This window comes from Gobio gobio, assembly GCF_949357685.1.
Source record: "Gobio gobio genome assembly, chromosome: 1".
Taxonomy (NCBI): Eukaryota; Metazoa; Chordata; class Actinopteri; order Cypriniformes; family Gobionidae; genus Gobio; species Gobio gobio.
The window spans coordinates 31,686,563-31,702,503 of record NC_137097.1 but is presented as its reverse complement, the minus strand read 5'-3'; the positions used below and the strand labels follow the sequence as shown (position 1 = coordinate 31,702,503).

The following is a 15,941-nucleotide window of genomic DNA, read 5'->3' as shown; positions in this document are numbered from 1 at the left end:
ATTTTCATTTACTCCTTCAAGTGAACTGTATTAGTGGACTAAAGTAGGGAATAGTGAGTGAGGGTTTAAGGGGCGATTTCAGATTCAGCCATAGAACCAACTAGTGACGTGAGAAAGTAAAAACTGTATCGTCATGCAGCCGACAGAAATATAAACAAATCAGAAACGCATTCGATTTCAATTCATATTTTGTTATTTTGATTAGATAATCGTTGTTCTAAAAAAGCAGACTGTTTGGATTCATATGAAATGGTAACACTTACAATAAGATTCCATTTGTAACATTAATTAAGGTTAATAAATGCTGTAGAAGTATTGTATATAATTTTTAATTGAGTTTTAATTTGTATTTGATCTGTTAAAACTATGCCTAACACCTAACATGAATGATCAAAGTACAATTTTATTGCTCAAATATGAATACATGCTGTAAAATGTATTTTGCATAATGCATTTCATTCATGTAAGCTAATACATCCATTTTAACAAATGGGACTTGCAAAGTGTTACCTATAAAATGTACGTTTCTAGGTTAGAGCTAAAGAAACATTTATTTATAATATTTTAGTGTTTAAAAAAAGTGCAAGTGCGGTAGTTATCGTATCGGTAAAATCCACTATCGGTCGACCTCTAGCTGGAATAATTAAACAAACGTATCATTTTGATGGCGGATTGTAATCCAGGAAATCAACAGTGACAACTGGAGATTCACCCGTAGTCAAAAACAAAAGATTAGACTGGACAAAAACTGAAATCATCAGGTAACCCTAATACACACTAAATACACAGTCACGCAATGCTGATGTTAACATTAACAATTTGAGAACAAAGTATAACAATAATAATATGCATGGTTTGATGTGATGTGAGCTAAGCGAACGTTAGATTTGATCACCGTTGGTTACACGATTTATTGAAATGTTTTTTTTTCTCAGTTGGTCAGAACAAAAGTGGCAGACATGTTACTTGTTCAGATGTTATTTTGCCGGGAAAATTCTTATTTTGGTCATATTTAGAGGGTGTAGAATCTGTGATTGAAGTACAGTATCCACACCGGTGTGATGAATGAATGACAGCCACACATACTTCTCAACACATTAGATCCATCCGCGCTGAGGAGCCGTCGATGCACAACCCACATAAAGATAATTCAGCAAATAACTGTAATTGCAGGTTTCAAACAGAGATGGCGAAAGAGGCAAAACTTACAGACTGCAGCTTTAAATAATGTTTTACTCAACAGATAGCGCTTTAAAGCCTTTAATTCTATTGCAACTGCATTACTGTAAATTAATCTCTTGCTTTAAGAAATGTAAGGGGGGAGTTGAAATTACGTTTTGTTTTTTGGTAGTCAACAACACCACAAACGCTGTCAATACAGCTTAACTTGAACCTCTCTTACTATTCCAGGAGACAATGTTTTTGCCAGAAGTGACAAAACGATCAAGATGTACTCTGTGTTATGTTTTTACTGAGATTTACGAATATATCCAAGGGAAACTTTGGGGTGAAATCCCATGGAGCTACTGTAGAAGATGGATCTCCTGACTAGTCAGAATGCCACGCCGCTGTAACTCCTGCATCCATAACATCGTATCTAATTCACTGCTCACAAACCACAGACTTGAATGCTGACTTATGTGTAGACCCATCCAAGCTCTACTGCCGAATTGGAGACGGATCAGTCTCTGTCTCGCTCAGCGCTCCAGAGCTTCTCCAAAGAGTCTGGAATGGCTGTTGACACTCCCAGTCTTTAATGTAGGATCAAGAAAAGCTTTAAGTCATTACTCGTTTCAACCCACCCCTCCATTCTTGTCTTAACTACTTTCAAATGTTTAATAATGCTGCCTTCGGAGGTCATTTGTTCCACTAAGATGCACAGAGTTGCCATGATCATGTATGCCGCTAAAATGGACTTTGTTCTCACAATAGACACATACCTTGAAGATGTAGAAAGTGAATTTAGTGTCTTCATAACATTAAACAATCATCATTACCAATACACCATGAAATGGCTGCAAATGATCTGTAATAGAATCAGAAATTTGTTTTTAATTATGCATAATTAACAGACTTTAAGCATAATCAGTTGTTTGAAAGGACTCCCAATGACTCATAGAAGCAAGCAAAGCTGTTTTTGAAAGACAAGAACCACCCAAGGTAATTAAACTAAGATGTTTTTGCTATTAAATTGAGGTTTTTTTTCTTTCACAAATGGCAAATAAGCCATATAAGCATGTACTGATGGATCTCTTTAATGATTTCCAACATAAGTATTTTTCATCCTTGAAAAAAAAACTTTTCTTTCTCTGGCACGTTTGGACAAACCTTCTAAAAAAAGTCAAATTCTTCTATGAATAAACCTGGAATGAATGCAAGGCTAATCAAATATAGGCAATTATGAAGACATGCTCTTGGTGAGAATTAATTCCAATGCAAAAATTGTGTTGAAAAAGAACAAATCACAGCGAACACAAAGAATTTATCATTGAAAGATGACTTACCAAGTTTGAAGTACTACAAATATGTATGATTTTAGTGTTATGTTCATTACACTAAATGTTCAAAAGCACATTAGTCCACTGTAAAGTTGACTTAATCTAAAGTGAGGAAACCTTAAAGGTCCCATGGCATGGCATTTTCTATTATTTTATAATGTTTCCTGAGGTCTACTTATATTGTTAGTATGATTTTTACATCATAAAATGTCATAATTTAGAAATAAATGTTTTCAATACTGATGTTTGCCCTGTGGCTGAATGCCCTGTTTCAAGAGGCGTGTCTGCTGTGAGACTTCAGTAAAAACGTCCACTGTTGTGATTGGCTGACATCTTTGCATTTGAATGAGTATCAGATCTTGTAGCGGAGGGGGCGTGATTTAACGAGGTCTACCAGGCACGAGCAAAGCCTGCTGCCAGAGAGATGGATGGGCCGGAGTTCACTTCTCATCAGTTCTCAGCACGTCTCAGTTCAGTGAACTGTTGTAGTTACTAGCATATACTACAGGTTATTCGTTTATTTCTAGTCGGAGGAGCTGTCACTCATGTCAGAAAGTTAGTAAATCTAGTAAATTATGGATCAGCGCTGACTGGAGACGCGAACCGTTTAGAACGATTCAGTCCGATTTGGTGAACTGGTTCGGTTCAAAAGAATGATTCGTTCGCGAACCGGACATCACGGACCAGAGACAAAGTTATTTATAGTAACTACTGATTTGTGAGAGCGCTGTCTGTCAGCATGAGTTTATTGTGTTTGTATCTGAGAGTTCTGAATAAACACGAGTCCCAGTCACGCCGAGTCCGTCTTCATCATTATTACCAACTTTGTAACACATGCAATGAACCATTACAGCTGTCGAGATGAACGAGTTACGAGTAAGTGTTGATTAAAGCATTGTTTTTAGATATTTTCCTATCATATGAAAAGCGTCAGTGACATGCATTGAGTACACAGCGCAAACAAAGACACAACATCAGTAATCGAATGTAATCCAGTTTATTGTGGGGCTAGGCTGGCTAGCCCGGAGACCCTCACGCTTACCCCCCTTCTGCTTAATCTCGCCCCGCGTTTGGCGCCTCCGCTGTGGGCCAGATGCAGGACTGGGGGTCGGTGATGTTGAAGGCCGACCGGCAAGTGCAGCCCGAGCTTCGGCGTGCGTGAGGTTTATCTCTAAAGAGATGTGAGTCTGCCAATGTTGAGCAGAAACTCATGACTGTATGCACATTGTAGAACAGATAGACGCGACGAGGACAGACAAAAACACTGACTCACAAGATAGAAAACACCGTTCTGTCGGGAGAGAGAAAGGCCGCAGCGTGTGCACGAATAATAAAGTTCTGTGTGAACTTGAATAATTAGCTACACATCAGAAATCACTGATCACAGATCAGAAGGAACTGAAAAAAGGCTTATGTTTTCATTTATACATCCAAACACTGAGAAACTGCCAGCATTCACTCGTTCGCAAGCCATGATCTCTCGAGGACAAACAAATATGGCGCTTGCATGGGCGTACCAAAATCTCTGGGCGGAGGAAAGGGAGGTAACTGTTCCTGTTTTGACTTCATAACAGGAGACTTCAAGATTGGCTAGTCTGGCCTGTCATTTTCTCAAAGGCAGAGAAAGACAGCCAGAATTCGGTTTACAACGATCAAAATTTCTAGCCACTTGGGGACAATATTCAGGCTAGGGGAACTCATATTAATGTTGAAAAACCTCATAAAATGACAATTTCATGCCATGGGACCTTTAATGAAATAAACCATGTAGCAACTGTGTAGCAACTCAATCTAATAGCACATCATGTAAAAACTGTGCATAATGCAATAATTCTCAATGTAATAAAATATTGAACTCATAATGTAATACAAATGTTTACATTATGAGAAATGTATTGCATTATAAATTCACCAAAACATGTCATTTTCATTATTGTAAAAGAAATATTAGCATTCCTTTACAGTACATTTAAGTCTTAAACAATCTTAAACTACCTGTGAAATGCAATATTTAAATATCCACATTATTATTATTATTATTATTAAAAAAACAAAGCATTGCTATTCCTTTACAGTACATTTTAAAAATCTAAATCCAGTCTTAACCTGCTTAAAAAATACACCAGACAACTATTAGTTAGTAGTAGTAGTAGTAGTATAATAAAGTATTCACTTCAAAATGAAATTTCTCCAAGATGTTCATGTCTTTCTTCAGTCGATTCAAGTTTTTTGAGGTAAACATTCCAGGATTGTTCTCCAAATAATGGACTTCAATGGTAACCAACGGTTGAAGGTTCAAATCAATGCCGTTTCAAAAGGAAGAATCCTGGAATGTTTTCCTCAAAAAATTATTTATTTTCCAATGAAGAAAGAAAGTCATGAACTTCTTGGATGAGATGGGGAGAATACTACATTAGGGACATTACATTAAGGGAATACAAATTTTTTATGTTTAAAAAGCTATTACAATAATGTAATGTAATGTAAAGACGTTTTTGGTGAGTTTATAATGTATATATATATATATATATATATATATATATATATATATATATATATATATATATATAAATTATGTGCAGCTATTACATGAAAAAAATGAAGGTATGTGGAATTGTCTAGTTCACATAGCTTCTTTCTCTCAACTACAAATTAAGTTTATTTACTTAATTTTAAGGCAATGAGTTTCCCATTTTTTACTTACCTCAAGTCAACTGATCAATTTTAAGGCAACGAGTTTCCCCTTTTTTACTTACCTCAAGTCAACTGATCACTTTTTACAGTGTATGTGAACAGGATTCCCACATTTTGACCAAAGAAACCCATGATTTTTGCACTCATGAATCACAACTAGATTTGCTCAATTTTACACTTATTGGCAGAAAGCAGTTTCTAGACTACATTTTCAAGCTGTACATAACTAGAAAAACGAGTTGAAAACACCTGTACAAAATCACAATTATAAAATAGCCCAGTGTTTTCAGGCTTTCCGTGAGCGTAGAAGCCCTTGTTTCCAACATGCAAGCAATATTTTTGCAGTTGCCCTTAACTACAGGATCTAACAAAATCAAACATGTTGATCTTTCCTTGTCCTCTGCTTACCCAACAACAAACCTATGCAAGCAAACCCCTCGACATCACTACAGGAAACTCTCTGGCGGCAGGTTAGCACAGTTATCAGAGCTCAAATGCTTTCTTTCTGCCTTGATGAAAGACCGGGAGCCCCCTTGAGCGACTTCACGTCTTGTTTATTTACCCTCAAAATTACACCCCTCTCCTCTTCCTGTGTCATGTTCTTTGGTTCCAATTTGTTTTGTTATGCTTCCACTAAAACTGAACAACTATGCGTGTGGTCGCAATAATTTTAACAGGCTGACACTCTCTCCGCACACACACTGGCACGCAGACACACACATTCCGCCCTGTGCCCTCTCACCTCCGTGACACCTTCAACCGCAGCACTTTGCAGGACGGCGAGGGGAAGAGGGGGGAACTTCAAAGTGGCGGGGGGGGGGGGGGGGTATTTTTCCTGCCACTTGTCATCATCTAAGGGTCTTTGCTGCCTCCCTTATTACTTTAATCAATTCCAACTGCTTCAAGGGCTTTGATGGGGGAGCGGGGCAGAGCATGCTGGAAGCACCTGCCGCTGAGCAGAGCACAGGTGGCCCACAGAGCCATGGGGCAAGACTCGAGACCTCTTCACCAGGAGGCCGTAACCACAGCGCCGCTAACCAGCAGGCCCGACGTCTTCACAGAGGACACATAAACCACTGAACAACATAAACGGGATCACTCATTAACAATTTTATTGAATTAGTCATACATTTAATACATGCACACAGTCAAAATAAGATTGCTACATTTGTAAAGAGGCGAAGTGAAGTCCAGGGTGTTTGTGTTCGGCAGGACTAGGTTGCGTCGCCATCTGCTGGCTCCACAGCTAAACTAAAAGTCAAGAAGCTGCAAAGGAAAATTTGACTGTGAGAAATTATGATAGTTTTGCTATTCATCAGATAAAAATGAATCATTGAGGCTGTAAGAATTTTACAAATAAATCTGTTTTTTGGAATTTGGATTTGTTGCAAAAACTTACTTTGTATAATTATATAAAAACACACTTCCTATCCTGAGTAATCTATACAAGGCTTTGTAGATGTGCATTTCCAACATACTATTTTAAGTTACATTTACTTGCTGGGTTTGGCTGATGCAATGAAGCTTTTCACATGGCGATGACCTAATTTTCCATCATATTGCAACATAAATCAGCAATTTCTCTCATATTTCATGTTTTAGGGTAATTTTATAACAGCGTTTGGAATTGTACAGTGCCTTTCAACTCTCTCTGTTCGTGGGCATCTAAAATGACTCAATAATACAAATTAAACAATCCAAAAGTGCATTCAAATATGACATTCCTCATTTATCTTTAAAATAAATAAGATGCTAAAATTGTTATTTATATGCAATGATATACAATGATACTGTAGTGATTTAGTGATATTGATACTTTAAAAAAAAAAAATCTAACAATATAAGTGTTTTTTTGGCATTTCCCAGAATGACATGCGGTTTTGTAACTAAAGCCGGGTGCACATGGTGCGATTTTGGCCACGATTTGGCCGTCTGAGACAAATTTAGCAAATCCTAAAGATTCCTCTGATCCTAGGCTAAAATCTGAAGTCTTTGATCGTTAGTTTGACATGTTCACCGACAGCCGATTAATGACCGCTGAGATCAAATTTTACCTCAGACGAAATTCTGGCAGTGTCAGAAGATTTGCCGCACAATCCTGCAGTGCGACTTCTCCTACGACGACCGTCAAATTATCTTCGTTTTTCAAGACAAACTATGACCAAAATGAGCGCTTGATATTTCTTTGTAGCCACCATTTCAATACCGCGTGTAATGCAGCTCACTGTCACTGAACGCATCATTGATTGATGATATAAAACTCGGGACGAGTATTCTTGCGTGTCCATTTTTAGCGCGTCTTGACTATCGTACAGTCTGACATTAATGACAACTGAGCTCTTACAGTGTGACATGGCTTACAGCGGGGATCATGTTGGTACAATCTGACAAGGAATAATCGTGAAGGACTATTATAAATCGCACAGTGTGCACCCAGCTTTAGGCTACCACACCATGAAAAGGAGCAATTATCAAATATTTAAGTTGCCTGGATGCCAGCCAAACTTAGCCCCGCCCACAATATTTGAGGTCGGGAAATTCAGTCTGGACTTGATCCGTTGTGGAGCAACTATGCTTGAACTAGAGCTGTTCGGACCAATCAAATTGTCAGGGCGGGCTTTATGTGATGATGGACAGATGATCAACAGTAACGTAATCATCCAAGTCACCAAAGAGCGCTTGGGTTAAATTAGCTCTAATCGTAAACGGAGAACTTGTTCGTATATGCAATCACCTTTATTATTTCGCTCAAAAATGATGATCGTATTGGTAAGTACTCCGTGTATCCTTAAATTCTTTTTAAAACAGCTGCAAAGATCTAAAAATACCTAAGACACTTCTTCCAGTGTGCGTGCAGTTGAGTTCTGTTGACTACTATGCATTGCTCAACATACGTCACTTACTCCTGTGCTCTGATTGGTTGTAGGTCTATCCAATTGAGTGCAGAGGCATTTTCTTTCCTGGTTCGGTTAAAACGCCCCATAATCACAGGCCAACAGTGCAGTATCAGACTCATATTCTGACTAGAATCTGAGTATGATGACATCAGGCTAATATTTCAGAGCAATGAATTCACTTTTATGCAGCAACAAGTGGTCTTCAGGCTGCCTTTTGATGATGTCACAGACTGTCCAATGATTATCTGTTTTTTATATGATTTTAGAATGGCTTCTTGATCCTGTTACACTGAATGATCTCTTACAAACTGCATTTTCGGGACAAAATCCCCCTGGTTATTTAAATAATATAATACTAAATAATAGGGCTGGGTGAAAAATATTGATTTGTCGATTTTAATCGATTCTCACTTTTACAAAACAATATCGATTCTTAAATCCCAAGAATCGACTAGTCATCCTATTTTCAGTTGTAGTGCACCTCCCATCCAATAAATCGCAATAATCTTTGTGCTTTATTACTATTGATATGAAACAAAGTCTCAGATTTCAAATTACGTCTATTTTTTACGAAATTCAAAAGCATAAATACCGCTCTGCTGCCGGGGCGCGAGGTCGCTCTGCCAACAGCCACAGCTCAGCTCAAGAGAACCGGCAGCGCGGAGCAAATATGAACGGATCTCTCTTCCCCCTTATACCAGTAACAGCGCGAAATATACATGAATAAGCATCTGAAAGTGTGTTAAAAGATACAGGACAACTTACTGAAATCCGTATCATGTCACATAGAATAGCTCAAGTGTTTTAACCGCAGAAAGACGCAAGTAAAATGGCTAGTAGCCTAAACAATGGCATGCAACGTCATTTACCTCAGAAAAACTATATCCAGTGTCCATAAACTCGTTAGTCAGCTAGAAAAATTAACTCTAGAGAGGAGCATTTTGCTAATTATATGCACCACATTACATAGGCTGTTGACTGTCATTTTTAATGTTCTTCAATATTTATAGCCTATGAATAAATCTGGCAAGTTTATGACAGCCAAATGTTTATATTTAAAAAAACTAATTGAAGTAGAAATATGATTATTTAATTGTAAAGTTAATATTATAACTTTATTATTATAAAAAAACTAAAATAATTTAGTGTAATTTAAGTGTTTGTATAGCCTGACGTCGTCATACTCAATTCTAGTCAGAATATGAGTCTGATACTGCTCCATTGGGCTGTGATTATGGGGCGTGTTTCAACCGAACCAGGAAAGACCTCAATTGGATAGACCTACAACCAATCAGAGCAACGGAGCGACGCATAACGTTAGTTGTCAAATGTCAACAGAACTCGACTGCACTGTGTTGCCATGTCCGCGGGTTGAAGCGACCCCAATTATGTGATATACAGACCCAGGAACGCGATTTTAGCTGCCATCCCTGCCAAAATAACACATATTTTACCCCCTAAATACCTTTTTTCCCAGAGAACCCCCTCTGGAAAGCTATTGGGCTTGTTTTTGGCTAGTTTTTTGAGGAACGTTAGCAATTGGGCGGGTTTTGTTGTAAAAACTTGGCAACCCTGCTGCACGCACGCTGGAATAAGTAGCCTAACGTTAGAAGAAAAAGATGAGATCGGTGTTGTAAAAAAAAGAATTTAAGGATACACAGAGTACTTACCAACAAGTTCTCCGTTTAGGATTAGAACAAATTCAACCCAAGCGCCTTTGATGACGTGGATGATTACGTTAATGTTGATCATCTGTCCATCATCGTCTAAAGCCCGCCCTGACAATTTCATTGGTCCGAGGCATAATTACTTCTCTACCGATCAAGTCCAGAACGAACTGCCCGAGTAAAAATGTTGTGGGTGGGGCTAAGTTCGGCTGGCGTCCAGGCTAGTGTTTGTATACAAATCAGTTAATTTTTACCTTCAATATTAGTAGGCTAATGTAGTACCACCAAATGACTCCCATAGTTTACAACATTAGTTCAGAGATTTGTTTTCCTTGAGAAAATTGGCCATGCATTATACCTGATATATATCTAAAATAATCGATATTGAATTGAATCGAAAATCGAATCAAATCGAAAGCTTGTGAATCAAAATCTAATCGAATTGTGAAATTTGTGTCAATACCCAGCCCTACTAAATAATAATAATACATATAATATATAAACAATAAAACATGGTATTTTATTTTTTATTAAGTTTATTTAAAGATGTTTAAATCCGGACCATTACGCTGAATGACAATTTTACACTTTGGAACATAATTTCCATATGTTGAAAATTATTTTAAATATTAAAGTAGACACTTTACTTGCATTTAACATTTTTATGTGTATTAAATTACTTTTGTACATTTTATTTGATGCGGACAAATTGTGACGTCTCGTCTTTGACCTGTATGCCTTTGGGTGGCATTATGCTAACATTTTATATTGCTGGTCTGGATCAGTAGTGTTGTCAAAAGTACCGACCGCGATACCAAGTCGTTACTGAAATTTAAAAAATGTGACTCTTTGAGCGCTGTTGAGCGGAATTGTAAACAGCTCTGATTGCCCATTGTGCAAATATGTCTGTGATTGGCTACAATGACCAGCGCTTCAAAAGAGCTTTTTGAATCCAGCTCAACAGCACTCAAAGCATCAATTTTTTTTAATTTCAGTACCGACTTGGTATCCCTGTCGGTACTTTTGACAACACTATTAGATAATAAATCACTGAGTCTTGTAACCTTGCAGATCTTACACATGCACAAACAGATACATTAAACACTAAAGGAAAAGGAAAACATTAATAAGCATCATAAGACCCCATTACAAATAACAATAGACATCTCAAAAACAGACAAAACTCACCAATTGTGGCAGAATCTTCTCAAAGTGCTCAATATCAACGGTGTCACAGTCCTCACTGCTGGCCTGTTTAACAGCTCTGCGTGTTGCCTCTGTGTCATATAGACAATCCTCATATTAATACTGAGAGAAACTATACTGTACCATAAACTACACAACGGCTGTACAGGTAAAGTTTGCCTTACCTTCAACAAATACTTTCAGCATCTCCGCCATGAGTACGACAGCATCACTACTGACTGTAGAAGAAAAACGTCATGACTGAATGCTGAGAATTCCCTGAGTAACTTTAATGTTTCTGTCTTTATCCCAACTCTTCACACATATGCAAAGCTACCTGTATGGGACAATACTGTAAGGGTGGCCAAACATATAGAACACTTTAAAAGCACCAAAAACCAGTTCAGTAAAAGTGAACTGGAAAGGGCTACAAGTAGGGCTGCAACGACGCGTCGACGTGAAATGCGTCGATGCGTCGGCGGCACATTATTTACGTTCTAGAATGGAACAGAAGATCTAGAATAATGGCAGCTTCTGCTCCCGGGCATAGTGAAAATGATAATTTATCATATAAAGCCAGACCGCGACATTCAAAAGTGTGGGAGTACTTTAAACAGAAGCAGAGTAAAACTGTGCTTTGTTCGCTCTGTAACGTCGGTTTCACACTGCACGCGGTGGCAGAGCAGAAGCTGTGCGCGTGGAGAGCGGGAGCTTTCACACTGCCAATCAGTGTTGCCAAGTCCGCTTTTTTCCGCGGAATTGGGCTACTTCTACACTGTTGCCGCGGGCTGTGTCTCATGTCCGCGGGTTGAAGCAAAAAAACACACATATTTAACCCCCCGAACGCGGTGTTTACCAGAGAACCTCCCCGAAACGCGATTGGGCTTGTTTCGGGCTAGTTTTGAGTAACGAATGGGTGGGTTTTGTTGTGTAAACCTGGCAACCCTGCTGCCAGTGTTCTCTCGCGCAGCTGAACCGTGGCGCGTGTATTGCAACAGACCGTATTTTCCTGGGTTCTTCTCCGACCCCAGTACGTCTCGTGCTTTTATTTATTATGGGCTGCATATATCTCCTGTTAATGCGACCTGGTTCCGCTCTGTCCCAAACACATATGCATAACTTGCTGTATATAGGTAGTTTACATGATTAACGTAACATTAAAGTTAAGATATGCCTCTAGCTTTAATCATTTAAATGTGTCTTTGAAGTTTGGGCAAAAACTTCTGGCAGCTTTAGTCGTTGTTTATGCACATGTATCTTCAAAATAGACGACTAGTTATACATTAAAACTATGCTGAAAGTTCCTGTATGTGAACCTTTTGCAGATAAATACAAGTGCATTTTCGTTTACTATTGACACAAATCAATAAGTAAATCATACTCAACTACTATAGTAAACAACTTTTCCTAATTAGGCCTACTCTGTATACATTTTATGATGAATAGTATCATTATATATTATGTTTAAAAAGCTTCTTGTGTTCATATATTTCATTATAAAATGGCATACTATGTACACTACCCTTCCTGAAATACAATTAATATTGTCATCATTCATTGATTTCATGTTAAAATAATATACAAATTCACTACCCTTTTTGAAATACAATAATCAGTAAAAAAGAATAATAAGATTAATCTGGAAAAATAATCGTTAGATTAGTCGACTAATCGAAAAAATAATCGTTAGATTAGTCGACAGAAAAAATAATCGTTAGTTGCAGCTCTAGCTACAAGTGATCAGGCCCTGTTTACACCTGGTATTAAGATGTGTTTTGATCGATCGGATCACAGGCGGACGACGCTACAGGAGTAAATGGGTCTAAAATGCTTTGAGTTTGTCCACTTTCCATTGTCCAGCTTATTTCGTCCATTAGATCGAAAGATCTGAAAAAACCCCAAACATTTACCCGCCCAGACCCTCACCTCAAAAAAATCATGACAGAAGTGGACAAAAGAGACGGATTAAAACAGCAGGGATGTGTGCGTAATGTGTGTGTAAGAACCAAATATATATATATATATATTTTGTCAATTTTAAACACAATGCGTAATTTGTGTCAAACCCTATAAAAGACAGCTGTGACAAATGTTGGATGCAATTATTTCCTTGGACCCAACCTACATCCAGTTCCCTTACCGAAATCCTCAACAAGCCAAAATAAAATGGGGCTTTCATACCGTCGCCAGATTCCCAAACATAGACAGCATTCCCAACAGGGTGGGAAATTAACTTTAGCCACAGTGGCTGGTGGATGCCCAATTTTACCAGCCACTTTTTCCAGAATTCAAATTTATAAAAGAAAGTGAAAGTAATTTCAAATGGCAAAAACTGTCAGAATCATTTGATTTTGTAAACTATCTGACACACACAATACTGATCGCTCCGGCGCCTTCATTTCACGATTATTGTCTGCTATAGTCTATTTGCTTCTTATTTTATTAAATCCAGGCAATTGGTTGAGGAAACATTGATTAAAATTAAGATACAATTTATACAAAACGAAATTTACTGATTCATTCTGATCCACTCTGTATTTGACATTGCGCATCTTTGCACTTTTAATAATCAATATAGCCTAGATGAAATGTAAAAATAAATAGCATTATAATATTTAAACATAAAGCTAGTGTCACAACTTGTATCTCACTACTGTGTGAAGAACCAAACAATCCTAAGTGAATTCGTCAACAGTAAAATCCAGATAACTGAGTAATTCACGCACAAAGAATGTACCCCTGGTGTTTAGCTCTGAATACAAAAGGTTTTGCTTTGTTTTGATTCACCGTACTGGCCACAAAGAAAATGAAGAACAAAATTATGATGCGTTTGGCCATTATGACAGGTGGCCAAATCGAAAGACTGGCTTGATAATATGTGACCCGAGCACAAAACCAGTCATGAGTCTCGCGGGTATATTTGTGGCAATACCCAACAATACATTGTATGGGTCAAAATGATCAATTTTTCTTTTATGCCAAAAATCAATAGGATATTAAGATCACGTTCCATGAAGATATTTTGTAAATTTCCCAGAGGCGGACAGTGATGAAGTATTTTTACTTTCCAAGTAGTTTTATTTTTCAGGTATATGAACTTTATTAGTGCTCTTCTTTGGAAAACTTTTACTTCACAACATTCCAAAAAAAAAAGTCATACTTTTTACTGCACTACGTTTCATATTGAATATCATTTGCCTACTGTATACTTTTACTCAAATAAAAGAAATACAAATTTTACTTGAGTTCATGAAAGTACTACATTTTTAATGTAATTAAAAGTTAAAGGTAAAAAAACTACTTTTAACTACTACGACATTATGCTTTGGAATGTAGTAAAAGTTTTCCAAAGAAAAACACGCATAAATACTTAAAACTTACTTAGGAAGTAAAAAAACTATATTGTCCGCTTCTGAAATGTCCTATTGTAAATACATCTAAAAATGTATTATTAATAGTAACACGCATTGCTAAGGACTTCATTTGGACAAATTTAAAAGGAGATTTTCTCAATATTTAGATTTTTTTCCACCCTCAGATTCCAGATTTTCAATAGTATCTCGGGCCAAATATTGTCCTATCCTAACAAACCACACATCAATGGAAAGCTTATTTATTTAGATTATGTATACATCTAAATAAAAAAAATGACCCTTGACTGGTTTTGTGGTCCAGGGTCAATATCCCTTAGAAAACACATTCTCTCATGTTACCAGCTGCGTGTGCCTGACTGTCAACAGTCTCACCTTTGGTTTTGTCCTCCTTGAAAGAGCGTGTCAAAAGTTTGGCAACAGTTTCCTAAAAACAGAGAGATGTAAGCCATTATAAACAGGAATCAATGCAACATCACGAAAGACGCCAATGAGCTAAATATGTTCGACTTGGTGTCATATTATGCGCTGTGCGTTAAAGACTATTAGAAGTAACCATTTAAACGTGTTGAAATAGCTATACTACCTTTTTAAATGCGATCTCATTTCCCGCGTTCGCCATTCTTTCCCGCGGTTGTCATGAAGGTTCCAGTTGCGTCTTCTTCTTCCTCAGTGGGTTTTGGCAGTTTGCAAACGAGGTGCATTAACGCCATCTTCTGGACTGAGCTGTGAACTCATTGGTATGTCATTTAATAAACAGTATGTTTACATTTATCTCCACGCACATTTGATGATATATTTATGCAGGAATATGTGGATGTATTTATTTATTTATTTATTTATGTATTACATTTGGTTTTTGCAGGTTTCGTCCTCGATACTCTAGCACACGAAAACACATAGGCCTATGCTTCAAACCTTTTTTTACAGTCCATGCTTCAAACGTTTAATGAAGAATTAAATATTTGATGGGAAATTTCGCATCCCGTTTTCGCTGAAATATTTGTAATGTTATTAAAGTTTTAATTGCCAGGTATCTATTTTTAGAGCTCCATACTGAAATACTAATGATTGCATAACTGTATTTAACTGTATTTATAAATGATTATGTGTTCCCTTTTTGTCACTATAAAACAGTCATGACCGAAATGTGGTGAAGTTTCAGTTGTGACAGTTTTAGAAACTTTTGAGCCTATAGCTCAAAGATAATCAACACATGGTTAGCTATCACAGTTAAGAACAGTTGTACACACACACACACACACACACACACACACAAAAAAAATATATGGAATAACACCCAAAAAAGTTTGCTTAATTGCAGAAAAAGGTGTTTGAGAGTGACATTCCTTAAAGTACACAGATTGAAACTCATTCGACAGAAAGATCTCAGAGAAACTAAAAAACAGTTTTTGACTTTCTCAGTTTGTGTAATTCCACTTGGGGTTCAGACTGAGTATTGATTTTTCCCACATTCATTTAATTGCAATGTCTAGTAAATTATCTGGTTTTGTTTCATTAAAGGGATAGTTCACCCAAAAATGAAAATTAGCCCATGATTTACTCTCCCTCAAGCCTTCCTAGGAGTATATCATTCTTCTTTCAGACGAATACAGTCGGAGTTATATT

At 37.3% G+C, this 15,941-nt stretch overlaps 1 protein-coding gene across 1 annotated transcript; it reads right to left on the bottom strand.

Annotated features, from left to right (window-relative positions):
* Nucleotides 1–6,280: 6,280 nt before the first annotated feature.
* Nucleotides 6,281–14,981, bottom strand: cenpx (centromere protein X). The gene is made up of 5 exons (XM_079816422.1): nucleotides 14,899–14,981; nucleotides 14,688–14,739; nucleotides 11,127–11,180; nucleotides 10,945–11,033; nucleotides 6,281–6,458 (listed from the first exon to the last, which is right to left on the bottom strand). Exons 1-5 carry the CDS (start codon nucleotides 14,932–14,934, stop codon nucleotides 6,444–6,446), a joined length of 246 nt encoding a protein of 81 aa, XP_079672548.1. The 5' UTR covers nucleotides 14,935–14,981; the 3' UTR covers nucleotides 6,281–6,443.
* Between the last annotated feature and the right edge of the window lie 960 nt (nucleotides 14,982–15,941).

Excerpts from the sequence above, each read along its gene's own strand:
- cenpx (XM_079816422.1), bottom strand. The coding sequence starts at position 14,934 with ATGGCGAACGCGGGAAATGAGATCGCATTTAAAAAG. Across the intron at positions 14,740-14,898 it reads ATGAGATCGCATTTAAAAAG|GAAACTGTTGCCAAACTTTT; the intron begins GTAGTATAGCTA and ends CTCTGTTTTTAG. Across the intron at positions 11,034-11,126 it reads GCTGAAAGTATTTGTTGAAG|AGGCAACACGCAGAGCTGTT; the intron begins GTAAGGCAAACT and ends TATATGACACAG.